Below are 16,208 nucleotides of genomic sequence, written 5' to 3'. Positions count from 1 at the left end.
ATACCCCCAATCCATACAAATACCCCCAATCCACACCAATCACCCCAATCCATATCAATAACCCAAATCTATATCAGTACACCAAATCCATAGCAATACTCACAATCCATATAAATAACCCAAATCTATATCAATACACCAAATCCATAGCAATACTCACAATCCATATAAATAACCCAAATCTATATCAATACCCGCAATCCATAGTAATACCACCAATCCATATCAATAACCCCAATCCATAGCAATAACCCCAATCCACACTAATATCCCCAGTCCATACCAATACTCAAATCCATACCAATGCCCCCAATTCATACCAACACCCCCAATCCATACAAACACCCCCAATTCATACAAATACCCCCAATCCATACAAACACCCCCAATCCCTACAAACACCCCCAATCCATACTAACACCCCCAACCCACAGCAATAACCCAAATCCATACTGATACCCCCAATCCATAGCAATAACCCCAATCCACAGCAACAACCCCAATCCACAGCAATACTCCCAATCCATGCCAACACCCCCAAATCCATACAAATACCCACATCCATGGCAATAACCCCAATCCATATCAATACCCCCAGTCCACACCAATACCCCAAATCCATATAAATACCTCCAGACTCGTTTTGCTGGTGCCCACTGGCAAAACCTCAACGCCAAAACTTCCACCTGAGTTTTTCCACTGAGGATGGCAGGGCACTGGTCGGGTCACACACCGACTCTTATCTGAATCTCCTCCTGCAAGTCTTTGTTGGAGAAGCTTCTTCTGACCTGGGGTCTCAGTGGCTGCTGTGTAACAGGACAATACCGAGGCTCTGTGGGTGTTTATTCCTTTCATTACTTGTTATTTTAGGTTTAAGAGGAAATAAAAAAGAGTGGATGCATCCAACAGTGTATTCTCCCTGGCCAAATATAGCATGGATTTTAAGGGGGTGGCATAATTGTGCAACCGAAGGAATAACGATGCTTAAGTGCAGGAAATTATTTAGAGGTGAAAGAGAAGACCTAAAGATAATAACTGTGGCACGGAAAAGGCTGTCAAAATTCATGGAGAGCCATTAAACACAGGAAACAGTGACAGTCAGCTGTGCAAGAAATTACTTTGCAATGACAACAGTATTGTTGTGCTCAGCTCTTGAAATGCTCCTGCCCTAAGTGACCAAAACCTTTGGAAGTTGCCTAGGAGACCCTATGACATATTACACGTCTAGAATGCAATCTTTTTGCAAACTTCTGTGGAAGGCTGCCTCTCTGAAGACATCCAAACCCCATCTGGGCATGTTCCTGTGTCACCCGCTCCAGGTGTGTGATTCCCTGGGAGCAGAGCACAGCCCGACCCCCCGGCTGTCCCCTCCTGGCAGGAGCTGTGCAGAGCCACAAGGGCCCCCCTGAGCCTCCTTTGCTCCAGGCTCAGCCCCTTCCCAGCTCCCTCAGCCTCTCCTGAGGGCTCCATTCCCTTCCCAGCTCCCTCAGCCTCTCCTGGGGCTCCATTCCCTTCCCAGCTCCCTCAGCCTCTCCTGGGGCTCCATTCCCTTCCCAGCTCCCTCAGCCTCTCTTGGGAGCTCCAGCCCCTTCCCAGCTCCGTTCCTTTCTCTGGACAGCACTTGTATGAGGTTGGATGACCTGTGAGGCAGCTTTATTTTACCTCACATCTCACTAATCCAGTCACAGGAAGTGTTGGAAAGAGGAATAGTAGCTTCATGATGATGGCATTTGCCAGAGATGCAGTCACTGCGCTGGAGAGCAGCGTGGTGGTTTCCTGGCAGCTCTAAGCACCGTGCTGGAATTGAAATGCAAATGAAAATTAGGCACGGGCCCAGCATCAGGAGCCCACTTCCAGTGCGGAAATTCACCATTGTGGGCCCTGGCTGTGGTTTGAATATCCATGTTGTCTTCCAAGTACCTGATATCTTTTTTTTTTTTTTTCCAATTCGCACCCACAACCTGGGCTGACAGTGGTAGTTTCAATTTTCAGCCAGCCAGGAGATAAGGAGAGAAAATCATGTCTGGTCATGCCATGCCTCAGGCTGCCCAGAGGCAAGGACCATGACCACGACCATGAGCCCATTAATCGAGGTTTTCTCCAAACAGTTTAGAAACAAAGTGCTAAAATCCAAAGGGATTTTTAATCTCTTGGCCTGGGAGGCAGCAGGGTCAGAAATAGTGCCTGTGGTCAGACACCCAGGGGTGCCAGCAGCACTGAAACCCTCTGCAGTGTGTCGGGTTGAATTGATTTCTGCCATTCTGGGCCCACTCCTTAATTCCAGATTGGGTTGTGTGGGAAGATTCGACCACAAATTCCTTTCTAAAGTGCTAAAGGAGGGGAAGTGTCACCGCTTGTGGAGAAATATTTCCACAGCTTTGTGGGCTCCTCCAGCACTCTCGTGATGAGTCCAGAGAAGGGCACCAGAGGGGTGGAGCACATCCCATCCAAGGAAAGGCTGAGAGAATTGGGATTGCTCAGCCTGGAGAGGAGAAAGCTCTGGGCAGACCTAATCCCCACAGCTGAAGGAGCCAACAAGAAAGATGGAAAGAGAGAATTTTAAAGGACTTAGGGTGACAGGGCAAGGGGGAATGGCTTCACACTGGCACAGGGCAGGGTTAGATTAAGCACTGGGAAGAAAATTCTTCCCTCTGAGGGTGGTAAGGCCCTGGCACAGGTGGTGGTGCTAGAGGGGATAAAAAAATATCTTCAGAGTGAACACTCTCGGTGTATCTTAGGCCAAAAAGAAATGTCACAGACAGGAGACATGAAGGAAACCATGGCCAGAAGTTGGAGGAGGAAGAAATACTTCAAGCCCCTTAAACAATAATGGACCAGCTTGGGCAAGCACAAATAACACAAACAGAAGTTGCATTTTATCTGTCTCCATGCAGGGTGGTGAATTAGATGCATCTCCTTGTCAAATTTTTATTTGAAACAAGGCTTGGAGTTTTAAGGAATGATTTTTTCCCCAGAGAATTTTCTTCTGCCACCAAACACTTCCTTACACTTAACCCCTGAAGCATAAACCAGAGTTAGCCTCACCTGGCCACCTCCTAAAAGCACTTACTATCTTGAAAGTCACAAGAAATAGAATATTAACACACTATTCTTGCTGCTGCAGGCATAAGACAAGACTGCTGTTGTGGGGTTTTTTTTCAAACAATAGCCAGATGGAAGCACTTATATTTATTTGCAGTGCCAGATAAATCTGTGTAAAGATTTACAAGATCTAAAAAATCTGAGAAGAAGAGAGAGCAGGTTGCTGCATTTCTGTATGGAAGAAGTCTCGGAAGCAGTTAAAAATTATATAAAAACTCCTTCTGGGAAAGCAAGAGCTAACCAAATAACAGGAGGGGAAGAAGGCCTGTGTGGCACAGTAAATATCCTTTGGGCTGGCTTCGGGAAGGGCTGGACCCTGTGGTGCCCACTGCAGACATTTGGAGCTGCTTATGTGCATCTCAGTGTGGCTCTGGCACCTCTCCTGGGGCAGCTCCAGGTCACTGTGACTTTGGAAAAGACTTTTTTTGGGTGGTTAGAGCAACACCACAGCCCTCCTGTGTTTTTGGGGGGTTTGTAAGTGGACGAAGCAAGGAGTGAGTCACAAACTGCCTCTTCGTTGTGCAGGCTTTTTGTGATGCATCAGTCCTTTCTTGCCTTTCCCTGTTTTGTCCCTGTTTGGAGAAGACCGGGAGCCACCAGCACAGGCAGAGGGGGATCGGTGGAGCGGCAGAGAAGGCTCTGTGAATGGGACACGAAATAATCTGAGAACAATAAAGACTTCCCCGGCTTTCCTGCCACCAAACTACCTGGAAATGGCTGAGCGGCCGGCAGGGAGTCACTGCGGGGGGAACCAGGGCATCCTGACAAGGCTTGCTTATCACTTCATTACCCTGATGAAAAGCCTCAGAAGTCGCTCTGCTGATGGATCGTTCGCCTTTGGATGTAATTGATGCACTGTTCCTATCATAACCCAAGAAAACGAGATTTGTGGAAGTTCCCCTGCTGCCCAGGATCAGCTTCTGCTGCCTCTCTCAGAGCAGAGCAAGAACAAGTGACTGTGGGCAGGGGAAAAACAGGCTTTCCTCAGCTCCCTGAATCAGCCCTTGCTCTGAGGGAGACACAGAAAGGTTTTATTTGTGCGCGCGCAGAGAAAGCTGTGGCTGTCAAATCTGCTTTTATTGTTTCCACAGTAGGCTCTGCACCGATTTAAAATTAAAATCTGCGCACAAGCAGTGCTCTGTGATAAGAACTGCCTGTTATGCACCTATATTTGGTATAGTAGAGCTTTGATTCCCCGTGGATTTTCTCAGCAGTAATTTCCAGTTAGAAACAGAGGGAAGTAAAACGTGTCCCGAGACTTGAGCAACTGATTTTTCTCCCCTGGAATTCCTATTAAAATCCACTGCCTTTCTAGTTTTACACACATATTGTAGTTTTAACCCCACCTGGCAATCAACCATCACACAGCCACGCACTCCCTGCCCCACCAGCTGGATGGGGGAGAGAATCAGAAGTGTGAGAGTGAGAAAACTTGTGGGATGAGAAAAAAAAAAATACCCACAAACCCTTGAATTGCTCTTCATTTAGTGCTACCAACATGCCCAGTATAAATATGGTGTCAAATGAGGGCTTGAATCTTTAAAAATAGTATTTTTATCATTTAAAGCACCGTAAGTCAGTGGTAAAACTGTCTCCAGTGGAACTGCAAGGAGGGAGGAAAAAAACTGATGTAAAACCCACAGTCATCATAAATCAGGATGGGTGGGATGAAATCTTTTTGTCCTCAACTACAGCTTCACATGATCAATGTGACAGAAAAACTTGGGGAGTCTGGATCCTTTAAGGACACATCCTGATCCTGTACCAGGTAGCAGAGTGGCTGTGCTAGCTCTCTGCCCCCTGCTCCCTGCAGCTTGGAGTTCAAACTTTGGATATTTCTGAGTGGAAGAAAAAAAAAAACAAACAAACAAAAACCAAAAACCAACCAAACAAAAAACAAAAGCAAACAAAAACAAAACCAAACAAACAAAAAAAACCCCCCCACACAAAAAACCCCAACTAACAAAACAAAAAATCCCAAAACAACAAAACAAAACCAAAAAAAAAAAAAAGAAAAAAAACCAAACACAACAACAGCAAAAAGCTAAAAAAATAAAAGTGGTATGGAGCACTTCCTTTGATAGTCACAACACTGGAGATTTGGAATTTCTGCTGTTTATTTGGGTAGAAAGCTGATTCCTGTAAGCACAGTTATCTGGGAAGACAGTGGATGCAGGACAGGCTGTCCCACGTTAACCCTGCAGCTCCTGGAGGAGGGTATTTCTGTCCTGGTGTTGAACCACAGCCTCTTCCAGAGAACATAAACATCCTGCCCCTTGCAGATTACTTTTGCGTGTTTCTGTTGAAAACACCTGTACATGCTCCTGGTAACAAAGTGTTCTTAAAATTAAAAAAATTCCAGAAGTGACCAGGAGAGCCATACCTGAACTAATAAGTTAGACACCTTGTGCTCTCCAGAGTACATTTCACTGCTGAAATCCACATTCCTTTCCTCTCCCACTTCCTGTTTCCATATCCCTAGGTTCACACTCTGGATATTTCTACGATGCATGACTTTCCCTTGAGCACCACACACCATTCCACACCCGTTTTTTAAGTCAGCTCCTTTGTCAGAGTGTGGTCCCCCTTTAGACACAAACTTCTGCCACGGCACCAGAGGTACCACAGAGCCCCTCAGGGCTGTGCCTGGGTCACAGTCTTGTTCAGATCAGTAGAGTGGTAACAAAAACTGCACGTGGATGCAGGGGAAATAGGTGCTGCATGTTTTGGGCGCATCCAAGCCTGCAGGAAACAGCCCTCCAGTGCCACAAGGTGGTGCAGAGCTCGTGTTAGCCGGGACTGACACAAAATAGACATTCTCCATCCTTGGAAATTGGCCTGGCATTAACTTTCATGAGCTGTGGGGATAAAAGGGAATAGCCAAGCCCAGTAAAATGAGTTCTGCTCATGCCATGCATTGCCCTGTGCTGCTCTGGTAGCACAGCAAGGCTTGTGCCATGGCTGGGACACTGCCCTGCTGTGAATTTCATTTTCCTGCTAATGGTTCCATTGGATAAGTTTCAAAGGGACCCAGCTCAGTCGAGTTTGGCCTTCAATTTCACTTAAGTACGGTGAATTTCTTTCTTTTCTGACCTGCTCACTGTGTGCTGTGAGATGGCTCCAGTCCCAGCAGTTAAAGACCTGGGTAGTGGGAGTGTGGTTCATCCCAGAGGCTGGAAAATTCCCTCAACAACCCCTGAGAGAGAGAGAGAGAGAGGGAGAATCTCTTAGGAGAGAGGAAATATTTGTATAAATAGGATATACCCACATACATGGCTCAAGTTAAGCAGAGCCAGAGGAGCTCATGAGGGCTGCTGGAAAGAAACAAAATGACTCACTCCATGGACACTGGTCAGGAGTCACCCACCCGTGAAGCTGAGTCCCTCAAATCACATCGCTCTGTCAGTTTCTGAAGTTGCTGCTCTCATGCCAAGGCACCTATTGGAACAAGCTTTGACCCACCTCAGAGGACAGGGAATAAGAACATTTTCTTAGCCACTGCCTGTGAAGGTTTTGCTCAGAGCCACACAGTCAGAAGTCACTTTACATTTTAAAACCAGGTTTGAGAAGCCCTGCAGCCAGCCAGCAGCAGAAAAAAGGCAGGCAGTGAGGGGATAAACTGCAGAAGAGCAGAGGTAACAAAAAGAGGGGAAAAGAAGAGAAAGGGAGGGTTTTTTAACCTGGCATAATAGCAAGCACAGCTGGGGAAAAGGGTCTGCAGCTGCCTGGTTTTTTCATATAGCAGAAGGTAAGAGGAGGAGAGAAAATAAGAGCTCTCCCCTTGAGGGAGAAATGTGCTGGCATATTCCACTGGAGAGGCCAGTTGTGGTGGAAGAGAAGGAGCATAATTAATGAGGTTTTCAAGGCTGTCTGTGCTTTTGCTGGGCTATACAGTCAGTTGCACTCCTCTGGCCATTAAAAATTAAGGAATACTGTTTCTCCAGCTTGTCACATGGACCTCCCATTTCTTTTCCAGAGGTCCCAGAGAGAATTGTGGGCAGGAGCTTCTGCCTCCACGGCAGACTGCTGCTAGGAAGCAAAAGCTTCCACTGATGTCACAGACTGAACCTCAGCCAGCAACTGCTCACTCACTGTCCCTGCAACAGGACTGGGGAGAGAATTAAAAGGGTAAAAGTGATGAAACTCATGGGATCAGATAAATACAGTTTAATAAGGAAGGAAAAACCACACACACAAGGAAAGATAAGCAAGGAATTCATTCACTGTGGGCAGGCAGGTGCCAGCCATGCCCAGGAAAGCCAGGCTCCATCAAGGAGGCTTTGGAAGACAAAGGCCATCACTCCAAACATGCCCCCTTCCCCCTGCTCCCCCCAGGCTCTGCTTGCTGACCCCGACACCATATGGTCTGGAATATCCCTCTGGTCAGCTGGGATCAGCTCTCCCAGCTGTGCCTCCTTCCAAATCCTTGTGCATTCCCTCGCTAGCAGGGTGGTGTGAGAAGCAGGAAAGGACTTGAAGCTGTGCAAGTCCTCTTCAGCAATTAAAAAAAAAGATCCCTGGGTGCAGAAACCCTCCCCAAGGATCCCCCTGATGGGGAGACCCCTAAAAAGTTCTGTGCCAGGATTGAGAGACGGATGGGACTTTTGGTTTTTTTGGTCTTCAGGTTGCTGTTTATTTTTTCTCTTATCAACAGTTCAGCACGCTCTCTGCTCACAAGACTTAGTGTACAAGGAAAAGGCACCAAAAGTCCCAATATGCACAGGTTCAAGGTCTCTTAAAACTATTTTGTCCAATTAACTCTTAGAATGTATTTTATTTCTACCTTTCTATCAATAATTATTTGTCTGTTCATGCAACATTTGCATAGAGGCTCTTTCTAACCAATCACTCGGTGCTTGCAACACTGCAGAAAATGGAGTAGATGAAGAACAAGAAGGAGATCAGACAACACCCAAAATCCTCCATCTTGTCTTCTATCTACCTCCATACTAAAAACGCAAAACCCTAAGTTTTTCACCCTGTGATAAACTATACTACTGTCTATTTCACACACTCGTATATCCCAATTCATCCCAAAGTCTTGGAAGCTTTCTCCATGGACAAAGGTTAAGAGCAGTGTTCTCCTGGGGATCAGGACTTCTCAGGACAGGCAGAGAAACATTCCCTGTGCCCTGGGTTCCAACACCTGGGTTATCAACACTGTTTTCAGCACAGAGCCAAAACAGCCCTGTCCAGCAGCCTAGAAGAAAACTCACTCCATCCCAGCCCAAACCAGGTGATAAGTGCTGGCGCACCTTGCAGGACACAAGGCCCCTAAATCTCCTTTGCAGCAAGGATTAGCTGCTGTCCTCTTAATAGGCTCAGGAGCTCCTAATCCTGGTTTTGTGGTGGTTTGCCCTCCTTGCCTCGGGCATGCACAGGCTCTGCTTGCGCAAGGAGCTTCTCCAGGGAGGAGTGATGCTGGATGATCCAGCCCCCCCTGCCTGGCTGGAAAACTCTTGGACAGTGGCTGCCAGCGCCCAGCTGATGGCACTGCGTCCCCTCAGCCTTCCCGGACGGAGGAGAAGCGATTCGCCCGTGCCTGGCTGGAAAAGCCTGGCTTTTGCTGGCCGAAAGAGTCTTTAATCCGCCGGGCATTTATATTTAATAGTGTTTTTACCCGATCCTTCTAGGTGGCTGCAGCTCTCTTCACAAGAGGACTGCTGAATCTTGGAACAGAGAGCTGCTAAAGAAAGATGCTAACAGCTATTAGAAATTAATCAGATGTGACATCATATAATTATCAGGTACTACAGGGAAAATTTCTGGAATGCCATGGCCACTTGGGCTGAGGCTGGCTCGTGGCTTTCCAGGGCTTTGAGCTGGTAGCTGGCATGTCCTCTTCAGAAGTAGCTGCAGTTTTGCTCAGGTCAATAGAAGTTGTCGGGCACGTTTGGACAAGTTTGTCAAAGGTCTGAGGAACAAAGACAAGCCAGGGAGATGGAGGGTGTGAATTTGCAAGCACTTCTGTTGGCTTTGACATGCCCTGCAGCATCCCAGGGCTTCTGCCACATCACCACAAGACCCGAGTCCAGGTTTGGCCTCTGAATGAAACGTAGACAAAGTGCTGCTTGTATTTATATTTCTTCTTGTCTTGTGGAGAATGAAGTGCTAACAGGGACCCTGCATCTACCACTTCCACTTTAATGGTACTTGAAGAGTGAAGTTCAAACCCACACTACATGAGAGTCCTTGCTGAAGTAATTTTAAGGTAATATGGTTAAAGGTACTTGAAAGTGCCTTACTGCCCTCCCCTTTGTCTGCTGAGGGGGTCAGAGCTAAGAGCAGTTGAAAATCCCACCAAGGCATTTTATAGGGAGTGGAACCCCTGGTTTCCTCCACAGAGAGAGGAACTGCAGCAGGGATGTGGGAGGAAGTAGCACTCACACTTTCACTGTTGCCAGCAGAAAAGCAAGGAGATTAAAGTTCAAAATATCAGTAGAACATGGCCACCAATCTTGCAGGGCAGAGATTTCCATATATGTCACCATCAGGGCAAGCCAGAGTTGGAGACAGTTTCCGTTCTTTTTCCCTTTCCCCCAGGTAATGTTTAATCTGTGAGTCAGACAGATTTTATATCTGGCTTGACAAACGACAAAGAGAAAGAGAGAGGTGGAAAGGCAAGGAGCTTTGTCCCAGGTTTCAGGAGCAGCTTTGGGGTGTGCAGCTGTGGCTGTGTGACACCTCAGGTCTGAGATGGAGGAGAAGTGACACGGAGGGAAGGTCTGGGTGGAGGAGAGGTGTGGATCATACATGGTGTGCGAGGCTGGGGCCATGGGATTGATCTTGGAGAATTATGGGCAGCAGAAAAGAGAGGGAGGCACAACCAGCAAGGGTTAGGTGAGAGTTTGTGGACAGAAGGGGCTTAAGGCAGATAATGGAGAAGGAAAGTGTCAGCAGAAGGCCAGACTGAGTTTTACATGTGGCATGAAGACCTCCTGTGTGTCCAAAGAAAAGAAAAAATTAGGACTACAGTGACTGAGTTAAGGTAAAAAGCAAAATTCAGGGTATGTGAGCCTGGGGGACAGGAAGAGAATTACTAAAAGGCTGAAAGTTGCATTTCTGCACCTCTGCAAAGGCAGTGTTGTGTATTCTTGTGTGCCCTCGTAGAAGAGCAGCAGTGGATGGTGGACCTCACCCCTCAGCTTCCCAAACCTTGCAGGGATAAAGATTGGCAGCAAGAAGAAAACTCCAGAGCATGGTTGGGCATGATAAGGTAACAGAAATCTGGGGAGCAGAAAATGGGTGTTCTGACCCTGTCCTATGCTTTCTGTAAATGAAACAGGCAGAAGATGACCTTCGTGCCAAAGGCTGATTCTCTGCCACCTCTTGGGGAGCAGCAGCTTCAGTTTGGTCACACAGGAACCTGGGAATAGCTGGGAGACAATCTGCTCTTCCATCCTTCCTTTTTCTGGCAGCACTCCTGGGCTGCCTGCATGCAGGAGCACTGAGCCACACAGCCCAGCTCACTCAGAACAGGGCTGTCCCCAGCAGCAGCTGGTCCAGGAAATGCCTTTGAAGACTGGAGACTGACTTGGGATTATTTTTCCTGGTCATGTCATGGGCTCTCAGGACACTAACTGCCCTTTGCTGGTTTGTTAGAGGCCTGGGACAGATGTAAAAAAGAGCTGTGTGCTCTGGCAGGGGAAACCAGAGGAGGAAAAAAAGGTCACCATTTCCTTTCAGGGAGTTGTACTCAGCCTCCAGTTGGAGCAGTGGGAGCACTATTGCTGTGGGGCTTCCAAATCTGCTGCTACGTATCCATGCATGCTGTGGGCAGCAGTTGTACACTGCTAGGACAGATTCACTAATGAGCTCTGAGCTGCTAGTAAGATCCAGCAGTCTCAGAAAATTCAATTTGCAAGGATCTGCAGCAAAATGAGCAGGTCTGGTTCGGTTTCTTGATCATGCATAGGGTAAAAAGCAGGCCAGGAGTGTCCCAGAATAATAAGTGTGGGTCAACACACACAAAGTTGAAGCAAATGCAATTATTTATGGAGGATTTCACAGAGCTGAGCCTAACACTGGGTGGTTGCAGGTCCAGGAGGGGAGCTGTGGGCAACCTAAAACCTTTGCAGGTGGCTTTCATAACCATGCTCTCCTGGCTGTGCTGGGACAAGGGTACCAGACAGAAAGTTGGCTCTTCAGCAGTGGTCTGAGCACAGCACCCTGCAGGGAAATCCCTTTTGCTGGCAGCCCACGATGAAAATTGCTTCCTGGCTTCTTTGTGACACTGCTCAGATAAACACTCAGTGAGTTTCAGGGAATATGCATTTACTGGCATGCTGCTTCCATGTCAAAATTACCCAGCAGAGTGTTTAAAATGGGGTTATGGTGAGGCATTATCATACTCATTGGTTTTACTTGCTATTTAGTCGTTGTGTATTTCACAGCCACATCACAACGGGTGGCAGTGTAGATTATATTTCCCATTTCTCGTGGTGTTAAATACTTCTCTGTAATGAAAAATTACATAGTGATATAACGTTATTATCATTACTTTATGGCAGCTGGGGAGCACCAAAGCCCACTGAAGCTTTAGCACAGGCTATAAAGACTCCTGGAGAAAGAGTCAGGTTTGGTGTTTTGTTAGTATGACATAGACCCATAGCAAAGCAGGTCCTATGGACACCAGAGGGTCTACTGAACCTGTAGCATTTCAAGGGAAATGTAAAAGATATCAACAATTAAATAAATAGTCCTTCATAACCACAAGTGAGGGAATGTATTCTGTGACAGCCAAACTGTTGTGGCAGCCCTTTACAGATAAAGTTAATTTGATGTGATATTATCTTTTTTTTCCTCCATTTTAACAGGTCATTAGAAATTGTTTCTCAGAATTTGAGGGGTTGATGCCCCTGAGTGCCCCAATGAGCCCTGACCCCCAAATTTGGGCTGCCACAGTTCTGGGGGTCCAACTGAGCCCAGCCTCCCCTCAGGAATGGGTGTCCCAGCCCTGGGGGTGCTGCAGAGTTCAGGAGATGCCCTGACAAAAGAGAATATCCAGCCTGGGGGGTGTCCCACAGCCACCCCAAGTGTCCCAGGGCTCCTGCCAAGCCCAGCGTGCCCAGGAAAGAGGATCCCATGGGGATCTGGGGCCACACTGCTGCCAGCCCACCATGCAGGAATGGCAGCCAAGGGGCCAAAATTTGTCCCAGCCCCAGCCACCTTGTCCCTGGGCAGCCATCCCCCCAGCCTGTCAGAACCCAGGACATCTCTCTGGATGCCTTGGATGTCTCAAAGCCCTGGCAGGGGCTCAGAGACCCTGGCAGGGGCTCAGAGACCCTGGCAGAAAGCCAAAGACACCTGGGAATTCAATCTTAATTCATGGAACAAATTACCAACCTTATATGAAGAATTACAAGTCACAAAAGTTTAAATAGAGTAGTAGTAGCAATCACAGGGTGAAGGGAAAAAATGTTGGAGCACTGTACAGGGGGGTTTTGAACCTTGTACAGGGGGGTTTGGAATTCTGTACATGGGGGTCAGGGGTTCCAAGATGGAGGGATTTGGGCGTGCCCTGTCCTTCCTCCCTGTCCTTCCTCCCATGTTCAGGATGATGTTGGCATTCACAGATTGCTTTAGAGTAGAAAGTCACTGTCTAACATAGGTGATAGACATAGTATAGGTAGTTTTTTACACATAACATAGTGTAAACATAGTATAGGTAGTTTTTAGTATAAAAGACAGCACCAGCCCAAGAGGTGGAGAGTGTGCCTCAGACTGACCTGCAGAACAGACAGAAAATGTTTGAGATAAAGAAATAATAAACAACCTTGAGAACGTGAACCGAAGGCTTCTCGTCTCCTTCTTCGGCTGCTGGGTTGGGGAAAAGAGACTTTTAACAGAGACACACCTCGGGATCTTCCCAACCAGACCAGACCAGAGGTGATCCCAAGACCAGCCCTGTCCCCTGCCAGCAGCTGAACCCGTCCCCAGAGCCCAGAGCCCTCCAGCCTGCAGCGGGGGCTCCCAGCCCTGCAGCGCCCTGGGGCGGGCAGAGAGAGCTCGGGAGCCGCGTTTGTTCTCCTGCAACGGGAGTTTATTGACAGAGACTGGAACAAACGGCCCTAACAACAGACAAACACAAAAAATATTCATAGCAGTTCACACAGAAATATGTATAATGAGCAAACAAACAAATAAACAAATGTACCCATAACCAAATATACCAACATACCAAATAACCAATAATCAAAATTTCATTGCAATGAACACAAAAATCTTTATAACAGTAAACATAAAATATTTGATGGTAAACACAAAAATATTTGACGATAAACACAAAAATATTTAATGACAAACACAAAAATATTTATAACAATAAACACAAAAATATTTATAACAAGTAACACAGAAATATTTATAACAATAAACAAACAAATAATTACACCAAAAATTCATAACGATAAACACAAAAATATTAAAAATAATAGACAAAAAAAAATTACAGCAATAAACAAACGCAGACCCAGTCCTAACACTAAATATCACTAAATATGCCCAAGCCGAGGTGCATCTCTAGCCAAGGGAATAATCCTTCCTGCCATCCCAGCTCCATCGTTCCCCCGAGGGGCTCACAGGTCCCGCCCGCGGACGAAGAGCGCCCGCCGGCCGCGCCGGCTCTGCCCGCGGAACTGGCGCAGCTCCTCCTTGAACGCGGGGTGCTCCATGGGCCGGTAGTCCCGGGGCTCGCAGTGGCCCTGCAACCCACAGCTCCGTCAGCCCTCGCGGCTCAGCCCCCGGCCCGGGACAAAGCCGGAGCCCCCGGCCCGGAGTTCCCCTCTCAGAGGCAGAGCCGCCCCTCCCCACTGCCCCGTGCCCCCCAATTCCTGCCCTCCTGCCGCCGGCAGGGACTCACCGGGAACTGGAAGAAGAACTCGCGGTACCCCCCCTTCAAGACGTAGAGCTCGGGGTAGTGCAGCTGCGGGTACTCGTGGCAGGAGCGATCCTTCTCCCGCAGGAATTTGCACCTGTGGCGGGGCACAGCCCACGGCATCAGCCCCGGGCGGGGATCGGGGGGCTGGCACACCCCGATGTGTCCCCGCCCGAGCCCTGGCTTACATTCTGGGCCCCCGCTCAACAGAGAACTCGCAGTGGAAGATGAGGATCACCCTCTTGCCGGTGTCCTGGGGCACGATGGGACGCTCCAGCAGGAATTTCTCCACGTCCTGCTGCAGCGGCAGGTTGACGGCGCCCTGGGGAGGAACACGAGGCGCCTTTTCCCCTCTGCCTCCAACTTCAGTTTCTCCAGGATGCTGCCCCCACCCTCATGCTCCTCTTTCCACTTGGGAATCACTTTGAGGGGGCGGCTTGGCGCTTCTCAAGGGCTGCTCCATCCCTCCGGGCGGCTCGGGACCCTCCATGGGGAGGGGCTGCTCAGTCCCTCCGGGATCTCAGAGGGGCTCTGGAGTGCTTCACTCCCCTTTGGAGGGGCTGCTGAATCTCTCGGAGGGTACTCAACAGATCCCGGGGGGATCCTGAATCCCTATTGTAAGCACCTCGGACACCCCCCTTCCTCCCGGCCCCGGGGCCCCGCGGGGGCTCTGACCTTGACGTGGCCGCCCTCGTACTCGTAGGGGTACCGGCAGTCCACGACGACGCTGCTCTCGATGAAGCTGCTGTAGCACCCCGACAGCACCTTCTCCAGCTGCGGGGGGAGCGGGTCACCAACGGGGGACACACGGGGGACACACGGGGGCGGGAACAGGCAGGCGACCCCTCGGGGGTGCTGCGGAAGGGTCGCTGTCCTCTTACCGTGCCAGGGGAGATGTACTTCAGGCCCGGGTCCTTCCCCTCCACCGTCGGCAGGAGGTGAGGCTGGAGGAGAAAAGCCTGGGGCTCATCGCCGTCCCAGGGGCACCTCCCGGGGGTGGCACCTGTCCCCCCCAGCCCAGGAGCCCCCAGTGGCCGGGGAAGGGACAGATGGACATGCCTGTGGCACGGAGCAGAGGAGCAGTGACGGGGCTCTTCACCCCCTGCAGGCGCTGCAGCCCCAAGGCCCCGTGTCCCCAAGCAAGGGCCACCAGCTCGCTTTGGGCTCTCTTTGGCAGCACTGCGGGGCTCTGATGCTGGCCCCTGCTCAGAACAACGGGGACAGCTGGCCCATCCCAGAGCTGGCCCATCCTCGTGGCCCTACCTTGGAGAAGTCCCCAATGAGCTCCTGGTCATCGCTGGCCAGCAGGTTCTCGACCTCCTCCAGCTGGGCATTCCTGCAAGGCTCCGGCCACACTCCCTGCGGAGGCACCAACCAGAGACACCCCCAGGTGTCAGCAGGGGCTCTGGCACAGCCGGGCTGTGGCACAGTCCTGCCAGGGACACGCTGCCTCTCCCCCCACACCTTCCCCATCACCCACCGGCTCCAGCGATGCCTCCTGCTCAGGGCTGCCGGCCACCCTCCTCTGCTGCCTGGCACTGTCAGGGCTGTCCCTGTCCGAGGGAAGTCCCCGCTTCGGGACGGGCCCGGGGACACCGCCGGGCACCGATGGCGAGCGGAAGAGCTGCCGGCCCTGGCCGCGCTTGCCCGGACGCTGTGGGGAGAGCCCGCGCCGCTGCTCACCAACCTGCCCCCGCCCCAGGGACCTCCGGCCCCAGACCCCCCTTTGGAGGGGGGACCGTGGGGCTCCATGCACTGCCAGAGGTGGCCACGTACCAGCTTTGCTTCCTCCTTCTTTATCACTGGCGTGGTCACCGGCTTCTCCATGCCCTGGGGCGCGGTGGCATCACCCTGCCACGGCAGCAGCTGGGGGAACTTGGCGGGGAGGCAGAGGAGATGGTGAAGGGGACAAGCCCGGCCAGCTGCTTCCCACCCCCAGGCAGGAACGGATCCCTTGCCCAAGGCCATCCTCCTCCAAGTGCCTCGCAGCTTTGAAGTCAGGGGGTGCCCGTGACCCCCCAGCCCGCCCATCTCCCACACGCACACGCCTCCCGCAGAGGCAGAGCGGCAGATGCCACTTGATGGCCCATGATCACCCAGCCGTGGTTCCTCCGGGCGCTCCAGCCCCTCTCACCAGCAGCTCTGGTGTGCCGCGTGGGCTCTTGGCAAGGAGGTCCCTCCTGGCAGCCCCGCGGCTCCGCTGGCCCAGCCTCTGCAGCTTCCTGGGGAC

General features: G+C 50.3%; 1 protein-coding gene and 2 long non-coding RNA genes across 3 annotated transcripts; all 3 read right to left on the bottom strand.

The window, feature by feature from the left end:
• Positions 1-465: 465 nt before the first annotated feature.
• Positions 466-7,169, bottom strand: LOC135290768 (uncharacterized). The gene is made up of 4 exons (XR_010353570.1): positions 6,441-7,169; positions 6,196-6,298; positions 1,663-1,797; positions 466-806 (listed from the first exon to the last, which is right to left on the bottom strand). It is a non-coding gene; the product is annotated as an uncharacterized LOC135290768 (long non-coding RNA).
• A 5,953-nt stretch (positions 7,170-13,122) lies between these two features.
• LOC135290678 (M-phase inducer phosphatase 2-like) lies at positions 13,123-14,343 on the bottom strand. The gene is made up of 3 exons (XM_064404604.1): positions 14,167-14,343; positions 13,964-14,075; positions 13,123-13,805 (listed from the first exon to the last, which is right to left on the bottom strand). Coding segments are annotated over exons 1-3 (240 nt in total). The 5' UTR covers positions 14,169-14,343; the 3' UTR covers positions 13,123-13,679.
• Positions 14,344-14,353: 10 nt separating this feature from the next.
• On the bottom strand, positions 14,354-15,306 carry LOC135290679 (uncharacterized). The gene is made up of 3 exons (XR_010353449.1): positions 15,242-15,306; positions 14,860-14,922; positions 14,354-14,752 (listed from the first exon to the last, which is right to left on the bottom strand). It is a non-coding gene; the product is annotated as an uncharacterized LOC135290679 (long non-coding RNA).
• Positions 15,307-16,208: the final 902 nt, after the last annotated feature.

Source organism: Passer domesticus, chromosome Z, assembly GCF_036417665.1.
Source record: "Passer domesticus isolate bPasDom1 chromosome Z, bPasDom1.hap1, whole genome shotgun sequence".
Taxonomy (NCBI): domain Eukaryota; kingdom Metazoa; phylum Chordata; class Aves; order Passeriformes; family Passeridae; genus Passer; species Passer domesticus.
The sequence above is the reverse complement of the archived record's forward strand: the minus strand, read 5'-3'. Positions and strand labels throughout refer to the sequence as shown.